Genomic DNA, 24,504 nt, shown 5'->3' on the forward strand with positions numbered 1-24,504 from the left:
AGTTTGTATTGGGAGCTAGGAAAAATTTGCTGGCTGTGACGCGTCGCCTTGCTTCCTTGAATGTGATGTTTTCATTTGTTTTGAGAGTTATTATTTTCTTATCTACTTTCCACTGTGAGCATGATCGTGAGTAGGCTGGGTGATCCTCGCCACAGTTTATACAGTGTAGAGGAGCAGTGCATTTATCAGAGATGTGATCGTTTGAAGAGCATTTTGAACATTTTTCTTGACCACAGCAGCTCTGTGAGCCATGGCCAAATCGTTGGCACCTGTGAGGTGTCACAGTGACGGGTTTCTCCAATTTCTCCAAACGCGGTAATGTTTGAGAGTTTGGGCAGCTGGACTTTATCACATATCTCAAGTAATAGGTCACCACTGGCTAACTTCGTCGCCTTGTAGTCAGGGCCCAAAGTTTCTGCGAGTGTCTTTTCAACGAGAAAAGGAAAAATCATTCGAGCTGTTTTTTCTTTTGATTCGCTGTGCACTATGTGGAATTTGTCAAGAGGTTCTTTCTTTTTGTTCAGAAATTGTGATGTCACATCTTCGGTCCGCCTTTTTTTTTCTTGAGGATGGCGATCAGTTTGTGATGGGGAAGGAGCCATAAAATGTGGTTATTGTTCGGCCGCGGGGCCAGCCACCCACCACGAAGCCCAACAAGGGGGCGGGACAGGAACTTGGAAGCAAGTCCTGACCACGCCAGCTGTACACCGCCACTATAACCCAATCTGAAGTAACTCAGGGTAGTTACTCACACAGGGTTAACCCTCGCCGCCAGGAAGAAGAAAAAAGTAATTAAGAGAAGCGAAGACAGGAGAGTTGTGAGAAAGAATATAGATACAGGGAGGACAGGAAAAGGCGACTGCCGATTTCCCCCAGTTGGGCCAGGCCGGAGGAAGCTGGGGCCAAAGTGGTGTGTTGCCTCCGCTGAGGGGCCTTAAAGGTCCAAAAGCTCGGCATCGGCTCAACCACCAGGATCCCCTTTTCCCTGGACACGGCGATGCCACGCATGGCTAAGCGCGGGTGCTCGGGTCCGGGGTGATGCACCGTTCACCATCATGCCAATGCGGGGAAGTCCCTGCGGATGCTCGGGAACCCGTGGTGTCGCCAACACCTGCAGGCTGCAGACGCCCCCTGTGCAGGTGTTCTGTGTTCCTTCGTGCACGTCTTCTTGCGCTGGTAAAACACCATGAAAAATCAACTAGCCCGTCAGCTGGCGCTCTTCTGTGCTGCTGGTTGTGATCATGCACCAACTAGGTCAATAATTCACCTTATTAATGGCTAAAAACAGCAGAGTCCTAGAAAGTGCCCTATTGGATTCAAATGGATTCCATCGGACAAAATGGCTTGACAAGTGCTTATAATTCGGGATCTCCATTTTTATGACAGCTGCATTCCTAAAACTGGCACAAACGAACCCAAACAGGCAAAGTGCAATCTACCAACTGGGGTTGTATTCCACTGCAGTGTGTAAGTGGGCACCTTAACATTTATATGAAACTTTTCTCTTGAAGGATACTATGAATTACCTGTACATTGCACTAGCTATCATAAAGAAATGTATTCTATTACCTCTCCTAACAGCTGTTCCTTCTGTGTGTTTATATGACAAGTTACTTGCCAAGGCAATCCCGAACTTGTAAACATGCAGTGAGAGGCAGCCGTAAAGAAATGTTACCTTGCATGATTGAGATAAATGCTTTGCTCGCCCACACAGGAATGACCCAAGAGTATGGCACTAGTGGCTGCTTAATGCCAGAACAATGAGACTACAAACAAAGCTCACACTTTCTCTTGCTAAAGATCACCTCTCTGAGTTGGCTATTACGGCCGACTCAGAAGCTTTCCAGGCTACACATTTTCTTTTCAATGTCACCATAAGAGCAATGCTATCAAGAGGAAGGTTATCACCACATACCTGCACACAAAAGAGAGGTCGGCATGCGAGTTCGCTGCTTCTGATGGTTCATCACTAGGCCTCACTGCACCACTTGCTGCTGACGAAAGCCCATACACATGGCATGCAAAAGCGCTTCAAGTTCGTGGTCGACAACGGTTCACTACACATCTCCGGCCATTACAATCTGCTCTTCTGACACCCTAATCATAGCCTCTGTTGCTTATTCTGTTCAGGTCCACATTTGTGGATGTGATTACGAAATCTCTAATCTATAAGGCCTACAAATGTGTACACAGTAAGATGTGGAGATATCTGGAAAGCCCTGAGTAGAACTATACACTATACAGAGTGGGCACGGTGGAACAAGCATAGGCACAATGTCTCACAAGCTTTTCTTCTGCCTTGTGCTGGTTAGCACTGATGCATCATTTCATCAACAACTTAACTACGCCCACTGCAGGGCAAAGGCCTCTCCCATATCTCTCCAATTAACCCTGTCCTGTGCCAGCTGCGTCCACCCTACGCCTGCAAACTTACTAATCTCATCCACCCACCTAACCCTCTGCCACCCCCTGCTCTGCTTTCTTTCCCTTGGAATCCACTCCGTTACCCTCAAGGACCAGCGGTTGTCTTGCCTTCGCATTACATGCCCTGCCCAAGCCCATTTCTTCCTCTGATTTCGACTAGGATGTCATTAACTCGCATTTGATCCCTGACCCACTCTGCCCTCTTCCTGTCCCTTAATGTTACACCTATATCATTTTTCTTTGCATAGCCACTGTCATGTGGTTCGGTCATGCTCATGGCATTGTGTTCAGATTGACTTCAATGTGTGAGCAAACTGCTCCTCTGTGAGGATGTTGAAATGAATCCAAGTCCTAACCACAATACTCAAGAAATGCTGCAACAACTGCTGCCATGTCAAAGCACGCTCACCAATAAAGTGATGGCAATGAGGAAATAACAGAACAATATGAAAAAACTGAAAAATGGTGATTTCAAGGTTTGCCAACACAGAAAAACAGAGAAAAAGGGTTGACACTCCAGAACAAACATTATGAACTTGGAAGCTTTTTATCATGAGTTGGAAACGGTTTGCTGGGACAATGTCCTCCAGGCAACAAATGCGAACGTAGCTTATGATGCCTTCTTGAGTTTGTTTCTTACGGTATACCAAGGTCACTTCGTTTTCAAACGCCGTACGGGTAATAAGAGATGGCGAAAACCATGGGTGACAAAGTACCTATTGAAGAAGATCGAAAAGAAAGAACGTCTGTTCAAAACATTTATGTGAACTCGTACAGCATCTGATCTCGCTACGTTCAAAAAATTTCGTAATGACTTGACTAAGCAGTTAAGAAAAGCAAGAGAACTGTACTATCAGAATATGTTCGGTTCCAACGTAAAGCGCGCTGACTTAATGTGGAATAACTTAAATGTACTGATGGGTGGGAGCGAGAAAAAACACATAGTTGAAGAAATTTTTCACGAAGGACAGAAATTAAAAGGAGACGAAATGGTAAATATTTTTTATGACTACTTTGTTAAACAGAGATTTTACTAAAAACCAGACAACATCATACAAAACTTCAGGGAAAAAAAATTCTAGCACAATATTTTATGAACCAACAGATGCAAATGAAGTGTGTGCAGTTTTTTGAGTTTAAATAATTCTCATAGTGCTGATGCTGACGGTATACAAATAAGACCCGTCAAGTATGTGATACGTATAATCAGCCCCATTTTAGCACATATTTTTAATCTCTACATTTCTACAGCTGTTTTTTTTACAAAAATGCAAGTTGCCCGCGTGTTAGCCTTATATAGAAAAGGTGATAAAAATGATGTATCTAACTACAGACCGGTGTCAATTCTTCCTGCCTTTTCGAAAGGCCCCGAGAAAATCATCCTAGATCGACTATCACGCTTCTGCAGCAAGCATAATATAATAACTACTTCACAATATGGCTTCAGAAGGGACAGGTCTACAGAGCTGGCGCTCTTAGACCATAAGGAATATATTCTAAAACATTTTGAAGAGAAACATATTGTTATAGGTATTTTTGTTGATTTTAGCCAAGCTTTCGATTATATTAGTCATACTACCCTTTTTGAAAAACTGCGTCATTATGGTGTACGGGGACATGTTTTGGCTCTGCTCAAGTTACCTATCAAATAGATTTCAATATGTCGACATAAATGGTTTCATTTCCCACTGGAAAAAAATAATTTCAGGAGTCCCACAGGGCAGCATTTTAGGCCCTGTCCTATTTAATTTGTACATTAACGATATTGTACACATCTGCTCAGATACCAAGTTCGTTATATATGCCGGCGACACCAGTGCTTTGGTGTCATCACGTTTTGAAGCTGAAGGAATTACTAAAGCAAATATTTTTCTGCACAAATTGGACTTGTGGACTTCCAGCAATCAATTAAAACTTAAAGCAAACAAAACAAAGGTGGTAGTTTTTTGACCAAAAGGTAAACAAATTTCGTTACAAGGAACAGTAATGTTTAGATCCGCAGCCATTGATGTGGTAGATACTGCCAAGGTGTTAGGGGTATATTTTACTTCAACTTTACAATGGAATGATCATGTAAACAGCCTAATCAGCAAACTGAGCTGCATAACTGGAATTTTAAATTGCAACCGCTATGCTCTTCCAAAAAAAGTTAAACTAATGGTCTACAACGCTCTCTTTGTCTCCCAGCTAAATTACTCTCATTTAGTCTGGGGAATAACAACAAAAACTAATCTGTTGAAGCTTTAAAGGCTACAGAAAAAATAGTATGAATAATTGAAAACGTTGAATACACAGCATCGCCTTCACAAATCTTTTCTTCGCTTAATTTATTGAAAGTAAAAAAATATATACGAATACAAACTATGCAGGCAGTACCGTTTAAGTATCCAACGAGAGAAACCAGTTTTTATGGAGATGGCAGAACTAAAACCTAATTATCCCATCTACAGCACCAGAACTCCAGAACGATTGAAAGTTCCAAAATGTCGCACTGCCTATGGACAACAAACACTCCGGTATAATCTTCCGCGATTATTGAATGCTGTAGAAAAAGAAGGTACTGATGTATTCAATATGTCTCCTCAAAATATATACTAATATTTTGCTGCTCATACTCCTTTTTGTGAATGAATGCAAAGGTCTATCCTTATGTTCAATTACATTACATTGTTTTATTTTTGAAAAAAAAAGTTTTCCAGGCGTCCAAAAACAGTGCTGTATTGAAACGTTTAATTATGCTTATTTTATTGTCTGATGCAATATAGTGCTCTTTTTCTTTTCTCTTTGCAACAAAAAAAAATGTGACATTGTCTATTGCCCCACTCTGCAGCTATGTACACTGTAAGGGGGCAGAGGATTTCTCAAGCCACAAATGTACGGCTTTTCCCTCCACCTCCTTCCACTTCTTTGTGGAAAATGTGTGTGTGTGTGTGTGTGCGCGCGTGCGTGCATGCGTGCGCGTGCGTGCGTACATGCATGCATGTATGTATGTATGTATGTATGTATGTATGTATGTATGTATGTATGTATGCATGTATATGTAACTGCTGGCAAGAATAACCAGTTCAGAGTGCAGGTGCTCAAGTGTGGTTGTTTTTGGCATAGAGGAGGAATATAGGAAAAGTGAGGCTGACCTCCAGAGAAAGGTCAACACTCATGTTTTCTCAAAAACATTGCTCTTGCAGTTTTCTGCACCGAATACACAGGCTTGGTAAACAAGGAATCAGTTGGCCGATGATCGTTTTCTTTCAAAACTATGTGAAAGGAAAGAAATCTTCAAAAATGTTACAAAACTTAAATGGAGTAACTTCATTTTCGTAACTTTTTCACGCTGCTTGTTTTTTCACCCATCTGGGGTGAAACAAAAAAATAACAACAGAAAACAAGCCATTGTTTTCTGTTTGTCTATATAGTTCGGCTCTTTGTGCGTGCCGTTAGCACTTAGGAGACCAAGATATTGATGGCCGTTCGTTTCCACGTTCAGCTCCAAGCCAGTCCAGCCGGGTCCCAACAGTGTGGGAGTGGTTGGGAAAGATACCCGACTGCAGAGCAACAGGAATAAATAGTAGGAGAGGTTGGCAGGGCAGCTGGTACATGCGCAACGGAACTGGTACAGACAGAGCCGGGCAGGTGTCAAAAGTGCGTTGAGTTTTATCTGCAAAAGGATGTGTACCTCCTGCACAAAATGACTAGGTAGAGGGCCGGAGTAGAGTTTGCGATCAAGGCAGAGAGCATTGTAAAAATTCTGAGGGCACTTAAGTCTGCTTACGTGCAGGAATGCGAAAGCATGAAACTTTCCAGAATGTGGGTTTTTTTCCACGACGGCAGTACGCATTGCATTTTTTAAATGTTTTGTTATTTTTATTTTAGATTTATTCTTTCTTTATTTTTGTTTCCCATCTTTATTTAATTTTATTTTCATTCATTTTTAATAATTTTTCTTTTTATTCTGTTTAATTTTTTACTTTATTTATTGTAGTTTTCTTGACGTCATTTGATTGATGTTTCACTAGCTCACGAAGATGCGGATGAAGGAACACAGAACAAAGACAAACGAGCGCTGAACTGCAGCTTTATTTTGGAAAAACGCAAAACCCTTACATTTATACCCTCAGAGCCAACGCCCCCCAGGAAAAAACTCGGGAAATTAAAGCACGTGTCAATCAGCAGGATCAAAACGGCACGTACAGAGTCAAACTATATAGACGAACAGAAAACAAGCCAACCTCAGATGGGTGAAAAAACAAGCAGCGCGAAAAAGTTGCGAAAATGAAGCTTTCCCTACTAAGAAAAGAAGCGCCAACAGAGACAAGACGTAAGAAGTGACACGGACAAGCGCTTATTGCAACATTTTGCCTTCGGGATGTTCACAGGTAAATTCCAATCCATGGCTTTGCTGTCTAAATACTTCTAGAATATCATTCATGGTGTCAGGGTATGTCGATGGGTCCTGTTTGTTTAAGACGACTGGAAAATCATCGACATACCTAAATACCTTCAGAACTTTCCCTTTGTCCAGAACAGTGTACAAAAATTCATCAACGGCTGAGAGAAAAATGTTACTTAAAATAGACGCCACACAAGAACCTATGCAAATTCCTTTCTTTTGAATGTAGACCCGATTTTCAAATTCGACCACCGTGGCACTTAGGTAGAGTTCCAACAACGTTAGAAAACTGCCCATTGACATTCCCACTGCATTTTGAAATGACACCGCATCTTTTATTCTCGATACAAGACTGAACGGCTAGGAATAATTCTTTGTAGGGAATAGAATAAAAAAGATCCTTAACATCGACCGAGAAAACGCTGCCTGTAGTTCCACAAGTCTGAAGAAAGTCTATTACATCAGTTGACTTCTTCGTTGCAAAGGGATCCTCTACAACAAGTGAATTCAGATGTTTTAAGAGGAATTGGCTAATAAGGCGTTGCCAAGACTTGCGCTCGCTCACAATGCAACGGAACGGTACATCTACCTTATGAGTCTTGGCAGTGAAAAACATGCTTAGAGTCTTTTCCTTGCACTTACTATTAGCATTTGCAATCTTTTCCAAATCCAGGTTCCTACAGAGGGTGACTGCTCGAGATCTCACTTTTCCCGGTTTGAGACTTGTCACAGCGAAATTCTTTTCCACTGCAGCGCAGGTCTTTTCTTTCTAGCATCCCGGTGGTACAACCCCAAAACCTCCTTCTTTGTCTGCTTGTAATAACTGCAGACCTCTGTCCTTGAAAAAAGTGACGACGGTGTTGAACTCCTTTTGGCCCCCTGGGGATTTTTCCGAAGCTGTCCTTGACAGAGCTTCTACTCTGCCCAACAAGCATCTCTCACGATTCTCCGGCGAAGCCTTCCCAGACACACGCCTGTTCAATGACAGAAGCTCATGAGCCACAGTCCTAGGTACAAGGCTAAACTTCGGCCCCTTTGCCAGAAACCGGCTCACTTCTTCCGTGACTTGCGCCTGCCCCAGTACCTTCACTTCAGCACTGCAATCCTTTTTGTCAGGTGCCTTAGGTGTGTTATTCAGCATATGGCACCACCAGAATTGTACAGCCTGAGCTGCGAGCTTCCTGTATGCCCGTAACGTTTTCTCGGCGATCCATTCAGGGTTTCTAGTGTGACATGCGACACGTAGATAGTCGTAATAGAGCCGCACTTGCCTCCACAATTCCGATCGTAAGATCCTACACATCCGCTTTACGTGGCCGTAGGAAGGCCGAACGGCGCCGAAAAGAGCGATGAATTCACCTGGAACCAGGCCCTTCTTGAGACAGCACGCGATGTACCTGGCACGGCAGGTTGACCATGTGATGTTTGCGACGAGGGCAGACAGTTGTGCCGTAGGAGAGGAAACACGTAACGAAGGGCCCACTGTATAAGAAAGGTATTCAAGTAGAACTTTTTGCTGGGCTAGTTGGTGCATGTTACTAAGAAAAGAAGCGCCAACAGAGTCAAGACGTAAGAAGTGACTCGGACAAGCGCTTACTGCAACTTTTTGCCTTCGGAATGTTCACAGGTAAATTCCAATCCATGGTTTTGCTGTCTAAATACTTCTAGAATATCATTCATGGTGTCAGGGTATGTCGATGGGTCCTGTTTAAGACGACTAGAAAATCCTACGGCCACGTAAAGCAGATGTGTAGGATCTTACGATCAGAATTGTGGAGGCAAGTGCGGCTCTATTACGATTGTCTACGTGTCGCATGTCACACTAGAAACCCTGAATGGATCGCCGAGAAAATGTTCCGGGCATACAGGAAGCTCGCAGCTCAGGCTGTAGAATTCTGGTGGTGCCATATGCTGAATAACACACCTAAGGCATTTGACAAGAAGGACTGCAGTGCTGAAGTGAAGGTACTGGGGCAGGCGCAAGTCACGGAAGAAGTGAGCCGGTTTCTGGCAAAGGGGCCGAAGTTTAGCCTTGCACATAGGACTGTGGCTCACGAGCTTCTGTCATTGAACAGGCGTGTGTCTGGGAAGGCTTCGCCGGAGAACCGTGAGAGATGCTTGTTGGGCGGAGTAGACGCTCTGTCAAGGACAGCTTCAGAAAAATCCCCAGGGGGCCAAAAGGAGTTCAACACCGTCGTCACTTTTTTCAAGGACAGAGGTCTGTGGTTATTACAAGCAGACAAAGAAGGAGGTTTTGTGGTGGTGCCACCGGGATGCTACAAAGAAAAGACCTGCGCTGCAGTGGAAAAGAATTTCAATGTGACAAGTCTCAAGCCGGGAAAAGTGAGATCTCGAGCAATCACCTCTGTAGGAACCTGGATTTGGAAAAGATTGCAAATGCTATAAGTAATTACAAGGAAAAGACTCTAAGCATGTTTTTCACTGCCAAGACTCATAAGGTAGATGTACCATTCCGTTGCATTGTGAGCGAGCACGAGTCTTGGCAACGCCTTATTAGCCAATTCCTCTTAAAACATCTGAATTCACTTGTTGTAGAGGATCCCTTTGCAACGAAGAAGTCAACTGATGTAATAGACTTTCTTCAGACTTGTGGAACTACAGGCAGCGTTTTCTCGGTCGATGTTAAGGATCTTTTTTATTCTATTCCCCACAAAGAATTATTCCTAGCCGTTCAGTCTTGTATCGAGAAAAAAAGGTGCGGTGTCATTTCAAAATGCGGTGGGAATGTCAATAGACAGTTTTATAACGTTGTTGGAATTCTACCTAAGTGCCACGGTGGTCGAATTAGAAAATCGGGTCTACATTCAAAATAAAGGTATTTGCATAGGTTCTTGTGTGGCGCCAATTTTAAGTAACATTTTTCTCTCAGCCGTTGATGAAGTTTTGGACACTGTTCTGGACAAAGGGAAAGTTCTGAAGGTATTTAGGTATGTCGATGATTTTCCAGTCGTCTTAAACAAACAGGACCCATCGACATACCCTGACACCATGAATGATATTCTAGAAGTATCTAGACAGCAAAACCATGGATTGGAATTTACCTGTGAACATTCCGAAGGCAAAAAGTTGCAGTAAGCGTTTGTCCGTGTCACTTCTTACGTCTTGTCTCTGTTGGCGCTTCTTTTCTTAGTAACATGCACCAACTAGCCCAGCAAAAAGTTCTACTTGAAAGTTTTCCCTCCTCTCTTTTTCTCGTAAAAACCGAAGAGGTGCTAACGAAAATGCGCTCAAGAACAACAAGACAAAACGCAATATAGAAGCACTAAGAACATGGACCCGATGAAAAACATGATGCACATGAAAGCCAACAAGAAAACACGGCTATACGAAAGTCGAGGTGGATGACAAAATGAGTAAAAACCAAAAAATGCACCTGCAAGCAATCATGTCATAAAAAGAAAAAAAAAAGAGACGCGACCTTAAAAGGCCGTAAAAGCAAAAAAACTGTAAGAAAAGTAGCATGGAAGCAGTGACAGCCAACAATGAACACAGCTATATAATAAAATATCGAGGCAAATGACAAGGAGTGACAACTAAGAAGCTAAAATTTGAATACTACAGGGGGAAGACAAGGCATGGAACGGCTACTATGAACGGTGGGTGAAGAAAGGTAAAATCAATTAAAACCAGACAGGAATGCAATCTCCTTCTGTGAAAGTAAAACTGAGGGCGTACTAACACATTCACTCTTGAGATTTAAAATCTTGGTTTTTTTCTATTATTTCGCGAGTCAGCCGATTGTGGCAATTCTTTAGAATCGTGGTTTTTTTCAAACACGGGGGCACATTTTTCATCAGGGCCTAGTTATGCGTGCTGGCATTCCCTACAGTGGAGTGGAAGGTTCCTGAGTGAATTTCCAGATAACTAATCTGCATCTATTCTCAGCCGGTTTCAGTACACCTTGGGCTATTCAATCCCAACAGGTGGCCCTGACGTGTCGCGTTGAACAAATTGACCATGTACAAGCTGCAAAATTTATTTCTGCGGACAATTTCTCGTAGGCTAATGATGAAAATGTGCTAGATTACCTCAGCTTATGCCTTGAGAAGTTTCACGGAACTAGAGCTGATGAATTGTGAAATAAATTTTAAAAATCTGTGCTTACTGAATGGATAGTTTCCTTCCTAATAAGTAAATTTGGAAGCAAACTCCTTAAATCACGCATGAAATCTTGCATCTTAAGAGAACAATTGACCAACTAAAGCGAGGAAGCATTTGTCGAAATATAATTAGATTAAATCAGGATGACCTGACAAGGGCTTTGCGGTAAGCTAAATAACATATTTTCTGTACATAGCACCAAGCTTTCTTTGTGAAATTAATGTTCAGAAAACCAGAATAACTTTCAACAGTCTCAGAAGGGAACAGCAGTTCATAATTGGTAGCAAATTGATGGAAGTGGTAAGGGAATATGTCTATTCGGGGCAGATAGAAACTGAAGATTCAGACCATGAGAGGGAAATAACTATAAGAATAAGAATGGGGTGGACCGCATATGGCAAGTTCTCTCAGATCACGAATGGCAGTTCACCAATATCCCTCAAGAGAAAAGTATACAACAGCTCTATCTTACCGGTACTCACCTACGGGGCAGAAACATGGAGGATAACGAAAAGGGTTCACCTTAAGTTAAGCACAATGCAGCGAGCCATGGAAAGAAAAATGATAGGTGTAAAGTTAAGAGACCTGAAGCGGGCAGAGTGGGTGAGGGAACAAACGCAGGTTAATGACAGCCTAGTGGAAATCAAGATGAATAAATGGGCTTGGGCAGGGCACGTAATGCGAAGGCAAGATAACCGCTGCTCCTTAAGTGTAACGGAGTGGATTCCAAGAGAAAGCAAGTGTAGAAGGGGGCGGCAGAAAGTTAGGTGGGCGGATGAGATTAGGAAGTTTGCAGGCATAGGGTGGGTGCAGCTGACAAAGGACCGGGTTAATTGGAGACACATGGTAATGGCCTTTGCCCTGCAGTGGGCGCAGTCAGGTTGATGATGATGATCAAGCCAAACTAGTTTGAAAACGAACTGATTGGTCGTCCTAACTTAATGATTAACTGGATTCATTCTTACCTTTCTAACAGCACACATCAGTTTGTATTGATGGTTGCTGTTTTAAACCCCTTCCATTCACTTGAAGCATTCCAAAGGTAAGCGTCCTTTGGCCACTGCTTTCTTTAATATATATCAGTGACATTACTGATGTTATAACTGAACCTGCACAAATTAGATGATTGGCAGATGACTGTGTTTTAGTCTATCAAATTACTATACACAAGGACCAAGCTTTGCTCAACTCTAACCTTCAGAGCACACTTACAGGGGCGATAAAAAAAAATAAGTGAAGACTCGCATTTCTTTTCATCGCGCTTTTACTTCGTCGTTGTGCATGGTACGTTCTAGAGCATCTATTTCTTACAACTTAGGTAAAATAGTTATAAAAAGAAATCTGAACAGTAGTGCGTTGTTTGCATTTTTTTCATCGTTATAGTACACGGCTTAATCACATGCACAAAAAAAGTGCAACATGAAAATAACTAATAAAAAGGCTTTCCTACAATATTTCAACTCATCTCTTGACTGATGCTCATGAGTACAAGTATCTGATGATTATGGATTTTTATGGCACAAGGGCATCTATGGCCAAAGAGCGCCATGGCACACGGCATTTTCTACTTCTCAAGGTAGGGTCAAGGACCCATTTCCCAAACATTTCACCGAAATAAGCCGAGCACCAGGCCAGAGGAAAGCTTGTGCCCATTGTATCACCGGTGGGTACCCGGCGGCACTGGGGATGGAACCTCGCACCCCCCGCATGTGAGGTGGATGTTCAACCACTTGGCCACCGCTGTGGTACAGTACAAGTATTAATTCTTTTCATGAGGCGGTGGTAGGCCGTCGAAGGCATCTATGAATACTCTTCTCAAAATGCGGCCGCAGTGCGGGCAAAAAACCGAACGATAAGTAAATGCCCTAGTTAGAAGGTTTGTTTTTTGCACTTTTTAGTCATGGAAGACCTTCTATTGAGAAGTAGCAAGGCCACCAATGAAAAACCAAGAAAGAAAGGCATATTTCTGGCCATGGCAACTACTGAGTGGCTGGCAAACCGGAACAGAAGCTTAGATTGAAGGAATTATACCACGTGACCACCCAACGCGGTTTTTGCACCGTTCGGAGTCGCTGCCACTTTGGTTGTGTTCGAAACTTGCTATATGTTACCTTTTATTCCTTCTGTGAGTTTACTGCGAACAGCGGGTGGCCGGTGGTGTGACCGGATGATGGCCGCAGCGAAGGCTCCGACACGGAGAAGCTTCAGGAAGCGAAAATGCACCAAGAAAGTGGGAGGCCTACACAGCACTGGGCGACCGCCAGCAAGCATCTGCTTGTGTGATCGCCAGGCACAAGCCTGCTGCTGGCGACCAAAGCGAACCCCTCAAGCACCGATGATGGTTCATCAACCGAAGACCGAATTGGCATCACTAAGAACCGTGGAGACTACAGCAGCCTTGGCTGTACTAGAATTTAATAAGGGTGCATCAAGAGAGTGCTTGACAATCTGGACCTAGAACATGGAGTCCAGACGATGAAGCACGTCCAGCAAGCAACCCATCAAAGTATTTCACGAGCGAAGGCAGTTCTGAAACTGAAAAAAAAGAAAAGAAGGCTGGAAGCATTTGCCACACAGCAGCGTTGTGTCGAAGAGGAGGGCCTGACCTATGGGGCAAGGCACTTCGATTAATTCTTTTTTACTCCAAAATAAAATAGCACGTTCTGAAATCTTTGAACTCATTTTTTACGGTTTGCACTTCTTGGGAAAACAAAACCATTAGGGAAACTATCATTTCTAAACTGCATTCCAAAACCTGCTTTCAAGGTGGTTTCTCGACTGAAATTTTCTCAGGGACAAGATAAGGTACTTTTTAGGTCACTAAATATTTTTAACACAACATAGTTTGAGATATCTGACATATAATGACAACAAAACAATTGAACTTTGTTTTTAGAGTGAGGACATTTTACAGATATGGTATAAAACCATGCAAATGGCCTTATCCTGCACTGTAAACCATCTAGAAGATATCTAACCACCAACTATTAGCATATCTTCATTATTTTTCAAATGATAGTCTTCCTAAGCTGACACACCTGATTGCTGAATATGACAGCTATAACTTTTTTCTGTTTTTAGCTAGGAAGCTGATATTTTGAATATAGTCTAATGAAACGAAGATACACCTATAATAAACTGCACATCTCCAACCAAAAAACTTTAATTTTAAACCCAAAGTTTCGAAGCCGGCTCGGCTCCTTCTTCAGGGGTGACTGAGGGCAGTAGCTAGCGTCTTTAAGTGTGGAGGGGACAAGGGGGTCAAAGGAATGAAAGCTGTGATGCGAAAGGCATGGGAGAGGGGGAGGAAGTGGGGGGGTAAGGCTGTGAGTCAAGTTGTCGCACTGTGGGGGGGCGGTCTATGACGACTTTTTTTTTTTTTCGTTGAGTTGCAGAGCGAAGTCCCTGGGCATACACTGGGGGCAGGTTTACTTTTGTGCAGTTATGTTGTTCGGGGTGGTTTGGATGTGCCAGGATTCGAGAAGGAGCCTTTTATGGTAATATGTTTTGATTCCGAGGATATGCTGGTGTCTTCGAAGCTGATTCTGTGGTCCGAGTCCTCGGAATGTTCGGCTACAGGATTGCGCTCTCTTGCGAAGTTGTGGACATCGTTTTTATGTTGCCGAATTCTTTCTTTGAGATTTTTGGCTTCGCCGATGTAGCTTGCGTCGCAGTCGGCGCAAGGAATTTTTTTAGACAATGCCTTGTGCTCTTTCTCTCTGCGGCCGGTCTTTGGCAACAGGTAGGAAAAGAGCAACAGTGTTTGTGGGCTTGTGCGCAAGCTGGAGACCCCCTTTTTTCAGGATTCGGGCGACGGTTTCGCTGACACCTCCGACATAAGGTAGAGCGACGAATTTTGGTGGTGATGGTCTTTGTGCATTGATTTCTTGGCGCATGTTGTTGTGTTTTTGAAGTCGAATGGTTTTTTGAATAAAGTTTTTTGGGTAGCCGTTCATGATGAGTTCTTTGAATACCGTGCATTGTTCTTTTTTTCTGTCAAGTTCTGTGCTGCAGTGTGTCTTAACTCTTCTGAACAACGTCTTCACCACTGATCCTTTGTGGACTGTCTGGTGGTTCGAAGAGAAGTGGAGATACCTGCCTGAGTGATTTGGTTTGTGGCATACGGAGAATTGAAGGGTGCTGTGGTTTCGGGATACGAGGACGTCCAAAAACGGCAGGGAGTTTTTTTGTTCCACCTCTAGCATGAACTGAATATCAGGTTCTACGGAGTCTAAATGGGAAGGAAGTTCTGAATCTCAGATCTTTTGATCTTTAAAATTAAAGTTTTTTGGTTGTAGATGTGCGGTTTATTATAAGTCTTCAAACCCAACCAGACAGGCAAATCTGTTGAAATGTTTAGTTTTCAAGAAGATATACCATCCTTGAAAATTTCATCACAATTGGCGCAGTAGTTCAAAAGTTGACTCTTCAGCCTAGCATCCGCCCTTTAGACACAAACTAAAACTAGCCCCGTCCGAACTTAAAAAATTAGCTTACAATTCAATCATAAGACCAGCACAAGAATATGCATGCACCATCTTATGCACAGTCTCAGATCCCTGTGCAAAACGTCATGCTGAAGCACCAGAAACGATATAACACCAAGTTGTCTGCTTTACTTTTTCAAAGGATTGTATAACTGAAAATTAATAGGAACTGCACCAAAAGATCACAAGAGCGATGGGAAGTTGCTCTGCGCTGCACAGCACACAGGCAGAGCTACAGCGTCTCATCGTAGGCAGTGCCTTGAAGGTCGCCATCCTGCTCACGCACCCCCACCTGATCCACTCAAGTGGCTCCAGTAAATCAAATCTTTATTTTCTCTCTCAAGGAGAAAGAGCGGGTGGCGGGTAAAAGCCGCATGATTGCGGCTTGATGAAGCCTGGCCACCTCATGTACAATTCAGCAGCAGTTTGAAAAAAACACATTTAGCTTCAAAAAGTTAGTTAGAAACAGATTTCGTTAAATACTCTTCAGCTTAAACACAATGCCTATAAAAGAACCTTTCAACACCATTCAGAAAAAGAATCTGCAGCAGTACAGAGCACTTCATGGCAGTCAAAAACACAGGATACAATAAAATAAACAAAAAGTAACAAACATCAAGAACACCAAAAAGTACAAACACAAGCATACAAAATTTATCAGGCGTTAGCTGAAAGAAAATGTGCATAAACTGCTCGTTTGGATATCTTTTCCGGGCAGACATCGATGGCTGCAAGGTTATTTAAAAGAACAGCTGCGTGATAAGAGATGGACTGGCGACCATAATCTGTACGACAGAGAGGCACCACCCATGAGTCATTTCAATGAGTATTGTAAAAGGAAATGTGGGGTCGAAGATTTATTAAGTCCAGGAGGCTGCGATTACACGCCAAAACGGACGAGCGATATGTAGACGTGAGATAAAAAAGATAGATGGATTCTATGGGAAGAAGCTTAAAGTGATGAAAGTAATCAGAAGTATAAGCATGACATGGAATATTAGCAATTGCACGCAAGGCACGTTTCCGACAGATTTTAAGTTTCCCTATGTTTTCCTTAGATGTAGTTGACTAGATTAGATGGCAGTAGTTTAGTGTAGACAGAAGTAGTGCGTTATAAATTACGCGTTGAACTGCGGTTGGTAGGAAGTGGCGGTACCTGTTTAGGATCCCGCAAACCTTGTTAAGTTTATTGCAGAGTACTTCAACATGCTTATTCCACGTAAGGATCTCAGAAAATGTTACGCCAAGGGCCTTAATTTCGTTAACAATACTTACTTCCGTCTAAATGTATCTTACCTTCGGGGTTAACATTGGTGTTCTTAGTACGGAAAAGAATAGCCTGTGTCTTTTTAGCGTTCAACCGTAAATGATTTCTTTGCGACCAGTTGCTAACAAATGACAGTGCATGGCTTGCAGAGTAAATTAAATCATCAATATTTGCCCCTCTACATAGCAGTATCATCCGCATAACCAACTCATGGCATGGCGTCATGCAGAGAAAAAATATCATTAATGTAAACAACAAATAAGTTGTTACCAACCATCCAGAGATCCAAACCGCTTTTCTTGCTAAAAAAACTGTCCATGAGTCCGGAACTCTTGCTTACACCTCTTTTAACAAAAAACTGTCATTCTGAATCAAATACACCTTACATCCCATGGGCTGTAGATGACTGGAACAAGTTGCCACCAGACCTTCTAAAAGCTGATTCTTTTTGTTGACCAGAGTTGCCGTGAAGTCAAGTATGTTTAGTAACTGAATCTTTCATAGTTTCACACTCGATATCTTTCGCACTTAAGAGAAGTTTATTCACAGGTAAAAAATAAAAAATTTCTTCTGCTTCATCACCAGTCTCTGCCAGCGGCAGGCGCGATAAACCATCTGTATTGGCTATCTTTGTTCCTGCTCTGTGGACAATGCGGAAGTTGTAGTTTCCAAGAAAAATTCTCCAGTGGTGCACACAAGCAGCAGCTACCGCATATGTGTGGTGCTTTGCCTCAGAAATGACGGTGAGCGACTGATGATCAGTGATCACATTGAAACTACACCCGTACAGATATTTATGAAATTTCTTAAATCCAAAAACAACTGCGAGGGCTTCTCTTTCCACCTGCGCGTAGTTACGCTCGGCCGGGGTCATTGTTCGCGATGCAAACGCAATCGGTCGCTCTACGCCCTCAACCACGTGCGATAGCACTGCGTCTAAGCCATAAGCAGAAGCATCACATGTATTTCCTTCATTACATCGTACAGTTCCAAGACCATGTCTTCACTGATCAAGTTTTTACAGTGATTGAAACATGCGTCACACTGGTTCGACCATTTCCATGTGCTGCCCTTATGCAACAGTTCTAGAACGTTTGCTAGATCAGGCAAAAATTTGCCGTAGTAGTTTACTAGGCCCAAAAATGCCTTTAGCTGAGTCACATTACCCTTCACTTTTTCCGCTGCTGGGTGTATGCCGTCGTTGTCCAGCTCTTGTCCCAAGTAACACTTAGTTGGAAAAATTAACATTTGCCTACGTTTACACGAATGCCGTGCTTACTGAGCGCTTGTAGCACTTGCTCGGAGTGCTGATATCACTCTGTTAGGTTTTTGCTGGCTATTAACACATCATCCATAACAGACAGACCCAGGGATGCTTTGTAAAACCTGGTCCATCACGGCCTGAAACATTACGGGTGCGCTTGCCCCTCCGTACGGCAATCGCCGAAACCTGAAATGTCCCATGTAAGTACGTATTCACCGTGAGCGGTTCCTGTGCCTGCTCATCCAGCTCAAGCTGCAGGTAAGCCTTGGACAAATCCAGTAAAGTGAACACGGTTCCTCCAACCAGTGATGCGAATATGTCCTCTGGTAGGGGCAGTGAATAGTGGTCGAGTTCGATTCCCCGATTTAGAATGACTCTGTAATCCCCACATATCTCTTTTCTTGCTTTCTGTGGCACGATCACTAGTGGTGTAGCCCAAGCACTGTGCCCGACTCTGTACACCACACCAGCTTTCTCAAGGTCACGCAATTCATTCTTCACTCATTCACACAAACCATATGGAACTGGTCTCGCCTTACAGAAGGTTGGTTGTGCACTGTTTTTCATTTCGATGCTACCAGAGTCCTTGGACAGAACCGTAGCCTGGCTCAAGCGCAACACTGTACAGCTGTTTTAAAGGGACACTGAGGAGAACCCTATCAATTTTTTTTTGTTAGCAAAATCTGATAGTTCGGCATTTCATGGCTTTGTTGCCGCTTGTCCGGGAGCGAAAGATGCCTTTATTTCAAATAAATTTGGATTCGAAGTTGAAAAAGTTTTTCCCGCCACTCCGATTGAAACTCGAGAACTCTTATGACGTCACAGAGAACTCTTATGACGTCACAGGACGGAGTGACGTAAATGGAGACTCCGTGATTTCTGGCAGCTAGCGGTGCGGTCTAGGAGCTGCCGAAATGAAAGCTACCGCCACCGCACGTTGAAGGCATCTATCGGGGGTCGCTACCGTCACTTCGTTTACGTTTGCACCGGCATCTTGCCAGCGTTACGATGGATCCCGTTCCCGAACCCAACGACATAGTTCTCGCAAAAACTCCGGCCTGCATTTTAGCAACCTCAGCCCCACAGAGCGTGCGATGCTTTTGAGGGAGCACGGTTAGGTTAGGCACTGGCGGGTTGTTTCCCTTTTCCTCAGTGAGCAGCCGTTGCAAACTAAATATCATAACCCCAGTGCGGGGAGTCGCGAGGGGCCAGGAAAGGTCTGCGCGTTGCGCCCATCGGAGGCTGGCCGGGGATTTGGGGCCAACGGATCGTGATTCCTTGAACGGCGCGCTTGCACGGCGCAGCAGGCGGTGTCGAGGTCACCCACAGTTGCAAGGGCCAAGCTATTTATTTATTTTTTCTGCCACAAAAAACGGATGGCTGCTCAAGGGCGGTCGCGTTTAATGTTGGCAGCTTGAAACTAAAGCCGGCGCACGACGCTTTAACGGCTTCCGCTAGATTCAACGGGTCCACTGGATTGGGCTCTCTCGCTCACTTGCATGTACTTTCAGATATGTACTGTGAATGAATTAAATTAGCCGAGCTCAAAAAGAACAGCTCCGCCTAACTGCCGAAGCTATTGAATTACATCACAACGCGCACCTCACCACGGAGCCGAATCAGTCTGGCCGGGCTGGCGGTGGCTGGCGCAAAATAGAGACTCGGCGCGAAATAGAGACATGCTCGAAGTCTCCCCGCCAGTGCTCTCAGAGTGCGCCGAAGCCACCGAACGCATCGGCGGTCAAGCGCAGTTTGAGTATAGAGGGCCTCGCTATGGCCGACGTGGCGTCGCCATGCAGCATGCGCGCGCGTTACACTGGAGCATAAACGCGCCTGCGCTTAACCGCTAACCAACGTATTCAGTGGCCGCATCTATGGGAGCCACTGAAACCCCCCGCCCACTCACTGAATAAAAAAAGAAATCCTGTGCCGAGGTTCGGAATCGAAACAGGGCCTTTGGCGTTTGAGGCGGGGACGCTACCACTCCGCCACGACGGCTTAAGTTTCAACCACCAATAAAGGCGCATCTAGTGAATGCACTCTTCTGATGCAAAAATCTCCGCGCTTTCGCTAGGTGTATTCTGGCCTAACAGAGCTAGGCCATCAGCAATTTTTCTGAACTGCCTTGTACCTTGTCTCCCGTCCCTAATAAAAGATTTCCGTTAAGTAGTTTGAAGTTGACTGGCACAGCCGGGAATGTTTCGCCGGGAGAGCGTGCGAATACACAAGTGCTGCCTTGTACGATCACCAACCATCGTGCCATCATAGTTTTTCATCGACCGTGGCGATCATCTGACAAGCCTTAACAGGCTCCTTCAAAGGTTAACTAGCACTTGAAGCGGCACTTGGAGTTCCTCTTCTGTTCGGCGCTTGTAAATCGAGGCGCGTCAAAAACAAAGCCACGGGGCACGCAAAGCTCATAGACGCAAAGCGCCATAAGAAATCGAAACTCTACTGGCCGCCTGTGGCACCGCCAAGCATCGGTTTTCTTTGCTTCCAACATTTAGGTTGTCTTTTGTCTGCCTTCCTTGTGTGATAAAAGTGCATTATCGGTTTTAAAACAAAACTTACTTCAATATTGAACTGCGCAACTTTCCTTTGTCAGCCTCAGAGATTCGCGCAACCATGTAGGAAGGAAAATTCCTCCAAGGTGGCGTCTCTTGTCCTATAGTGTCACCACACTTGTACTTGAGAGATTGGCCTGTGGCGGCAATACCTGTATTTTGGTTCTTGCTATTTTCTACCTTACAAGAGCTTTGTTTTAAGTAAGAGTGGCGTTTTTGTGATCAGGAGCTGGTATTCTATCGCTACATGCCAACTTCAATTTCTCCTCAGTGTCCCTTTAACCTCTGCTCGGCTTCCGCTGCTAACATCTGCCTGCCACCCTGCACGTTATCCACGTCATGTTGCAACTGCTGCACAGCATTGAGCAAGTCAACTTTAAGTGCCGTTATCCAATCGCGACTTAGAAGCGTCAGCATGCTTTTTTGCTTTGCAAGTATCAGAGGCAGATTGTAGCTTCGGTTCTGATAAGACACTGACGTTCGCTGCGCCTTTCACTTTGAGTGCAGTGCCATTATACATGGGTAGTTTGGAAAATTTTCATCAGTCTCTTTCAGACATTATGGTCACAGCGGCTCCTGTGTCCAGCCCCAGCGGAATCCCCTTGCCGTTTACTTTTACTTTAAGCAGAATAGGCGGAGAGCTATGGACCTTATTCGTTGTACAAACTGCAAGCAAATCGTTTGCAGACACGGTCTCCTCAACTTTGTGCACAACCTCTGTTTTCCACCTTTTCGCTGCATGACCTGGCTTTGAGCGTTTGAAGCACATACTTTTGAGAAAAGGACAACTCACTGGCGCGTGTGTGACAGGTACGAACACTGCCTTTCCTAAGCTGCTTCCTTGATCTGTTATGGGGGGGCCTGCTGCTCGCTGCTAGCAGTCTTGTCCTTCATTGTGTGTCATTTGCCTGGCGTGGTGTGTTCTCGAAGCAAGTAAACGTCGGTAGGACGGGAGTTTAGCCCCTCCGGTAGCATTTCTCGGGTGTCTTTCTGGGCAGTTTCCAAGGCAGTGGCGATTTTGCAGACTCGCTCCCAAGTGATTTCATCGTCCGACAGGGCAAAAAGACGGCACCGAATCGAATCCATTACAATTCCAGCAATCAATTGGTCCTGGACCACTTCTTCCAAAAACTTCCAAACGAACAAGTTGCAGCCAGTCTTTTCAGCTCGACGAACTGTTGCAGGCTCTCCTTTGGCTCTTGTTTTCGCTGGCAGAAGTGATAACGCTCGATAACCACTGACTGTTTTGAAGCATAGTGCTTTCGGAGAGCTTCTGTCGCTTCTTCGTACTTGACTTCCGTGGGTTTCTTCGGCAGCAGCAGGCTACGCAGAGCCATGTAAGCCTTTTCACCCAGGATTGTTAAAAAGACATACAACTTCTTACTTGCATCTATTCCGTTGGCGGTTGCATACACGTCGAACCTTTCCACGTAGACGTTGATATTGCCAGAGTCTGGGCAGAACTCGGCCAGAGATTCCAAGGCGGTGGTCATCATTGATGTCCCCGCTTGCCATGACGTCGTCGTCGTTTCTGCAGGCTCGGTCAGTGCCCGAATGATCCCAACCTCGTCGCCATGAAGTCAAGTATTTAATCAGATAGCAACACGAACATAACAGACCAGAAACGATTCAAAGGCTTCGCATTATAGCACACGTGCACATTAACCGCGTACATCACATACGCGGCGCACGGTAACAAAGTGATAACACGCGTGATAATCTTTGGCCAGATACAAAAGTTTTCATACTAATTATTGTTAATGGCTTGTGCTCTTGGAGTTGTGTTTCAATATGATTATTCTCAAACTTTGCTTTTTGCATTTCATTTTGTATCCTAATAGTTTGTATTTTGCGCATGCATTTTGTACTTAAACAGCTGCATTGCTTTTGTTAACTTGTACTTTATACTGCTTTTGCTTCTGGATGAATTGCTTCCTGTGAACACGTTTATGCCCCTCCTACTTGGGCCTATTGCAAAGGCCAGCAGTATTTTCTAAATAAATAAATCAATCAAGCCAGACGTGCCAAATGAACACAGAAAATGATTCTTAATATGGATGCCACTGTATTTTACTGAAGCTCTGGTGTGGGTTTCTTTTGCAAGCACAAGTGCTTAAAATGTCTGAGATACTATGCTCATCTCTTTATAAATTACATTTTGCAGTCTTTAATCAATACGCAGTGTAAATTCTACTAAATAAGCTGAATCTTTCCCATCTTACTCATGTTACAATAACAGGTAAAGTTTTGCGCTCAAAGTTTCTAGAGTGACCTATGTTGCTGTTTCATCTTGCAGTGGTACCTAAAAACCAAAAAATGTGTTTGTGTCATTCATATCTCCAATCATGCATTTTGCTGTATTATTCTATGTAAAGAAAAGGTATTTTTTCCATAACACATTCATACTTTACTACCTTTGGCTCATATCTTATTTTTGTAAACATGCGATAAAAAGGACTTCATTCTTTGGCTACCAACAGATGCTTTAGAAATATTAGTATTGCTGTCACTGTTGCCTGCTGCAGGCTCCCTAACCTCGTCAAGCTGTCCTCATAGCTTTTTGTTGTCAGGAAGTCTGTCAACATTGTGTAATGTTGAAAAGAACGATGAACTGAAAATTGTAAAAAAAATGATCTCACAAGACAGCAATCAGACCTTGAAATCAGTGTTGGGCAGCGATGTGGACATGTGACACAAAGCACACAATTAATAAGCGAAAAAGGAGTGAATTTTCCTGGCATGCTCTATAGTAGTAGTAGTAAGTTGTTTACTAAAATAATAATAAAAAGGAAAGAAAAGATTTTTGCTAGCTCCCACATCTGCTATTGATACTGGAGCACCTGAGCTGGGGCAGTGGAAATAAAGGATAGCAGGTAGAATGGAGCAATGAAATGAAAGGTGAGGGGATAGATAGAAAGGATAGGGGGAGAGGTGCAATACACAAATAGGCTATCTACACAATAATAAATATGTACAGGCTCTATACTGGATAATAGTTTTCATGTGTGTGCCATTACACCAAACATAACCCAGAGCAGAGCAGAAGCTGCAGCCTCACCCCAACGGTGAACGCAGTTGCTTTGGTGAGCTGGGCCGACCCGGCAGGTGGCAGCGGGGTCTCCGGAGGGGGCGGCTGTGCCTGGCGCACCCACGGCTTCCTCACGCTGCGCCACCTGCACGCACAGGGAGGTGATGACATTTGCTGCCATCAGTCATTTCTTTGAAGCCCAGCCGCGTCCCTTCCTGAGCACCAATGCGGGAGTAGCACTGCATATGCACAAACCCATCGAGTCGAGCTTTACTTTTGTCTGGGCTAGTTGGTGCATTGTTTACTGATGGACAACACAGTGTGAAGGATTGTGGCGAACACATGAGACAGGACGGGCACTGTTGTCCACGTTCTTTCGCACTGTATTTTACATCAACAAGCACAAACCCTGACAGATGGGATTGCGCATGAGATTGGCCTGCATGCATAGTGCTACACAGAAAGCATTGTGCGGTAACTACAGAGGACGAGACGAGGCGCTTGTCCTGTCCTCTGTAGTTACCGCACTATGCTTTCTGTGTAACGATGAACTAACAAGGCCAAACATTTTCCCTCTTGAACTGCACAGTGGATGTACTGCTAAGACACCACACTCAAATACTGCACAGGCAGGTCAAACAAAACGATACATGCATCATGGCAGTAATAAACCTGTCGGAGACATAGGTGGGTGAAGCAGGATGCACACAAAAACAATGAAACAGCCATAACATTATCGGGGGCTCAGCCACTACAGCTTTCGAAATGTTCTGACATGTGTGCAATAAAACAGCTTTGCAGATGCTGCTCAAATTCCAGTAGTAGCACGAAACAGCCTGTTCGAGGCAATCAGCCCCAAAAGCAATGGTGGCTGCTGCTGCACACATGCATTCCAGGAAAGCCAAAATGACCGAAGATTTTGCGGGACACAGCCTTTTTCTCCCCTGGGCTGCACTATGTT

The 24,504-nt window shown here is 44.0% G+C and overlaps 1 protein-coding gene and 1 pseudogene across 2 annotated transcripts in view; both read right to left on the reverse strand.

Moving 5' to 3' along the window:
* rho-7 (rhomboid family intramembrane serine protease rho-7) overlaps nucleotides 1–24,504 on the reverse strand; it is a 134,875-nt gene that overhangs the window by 108,802 nt on the left and 1,569 nt on the right. For both annotated transcript variants that reach the window (XM_077657131.1, XM_077657130.1), the window contains exon 2: nucleotides 23,574–23,688. In XM_077657131.1, coding sequence (XP_077513257.1) covers nucleotides 23,574–23,688 — 115 coding nt within the window. The remainder of the gene's footprint in view (nucleotides 1–23,573; nucleotides 23,689–24,504) is intronic.
* LOC144126314 (uncharacterized) lies at nucleotides 21,416–22,008 on the reverse strand (annotated as a pseudogene).

The sequence above is a fragment of the Amblyomma americanum genome, chromosome 3 (assembly GCF_052857255.1).
Source record: "Amblyomma americanum isolate KBUSLIRL-KWMA chromosome 3, ASM5285725v1, whole genome shotgun sequence".
NCBI lineage: Eukaryota > Metazoa > Arthropoda > Arachnida > Ixodida > Ixodidae > Amblyomma > Amblyomma americanum.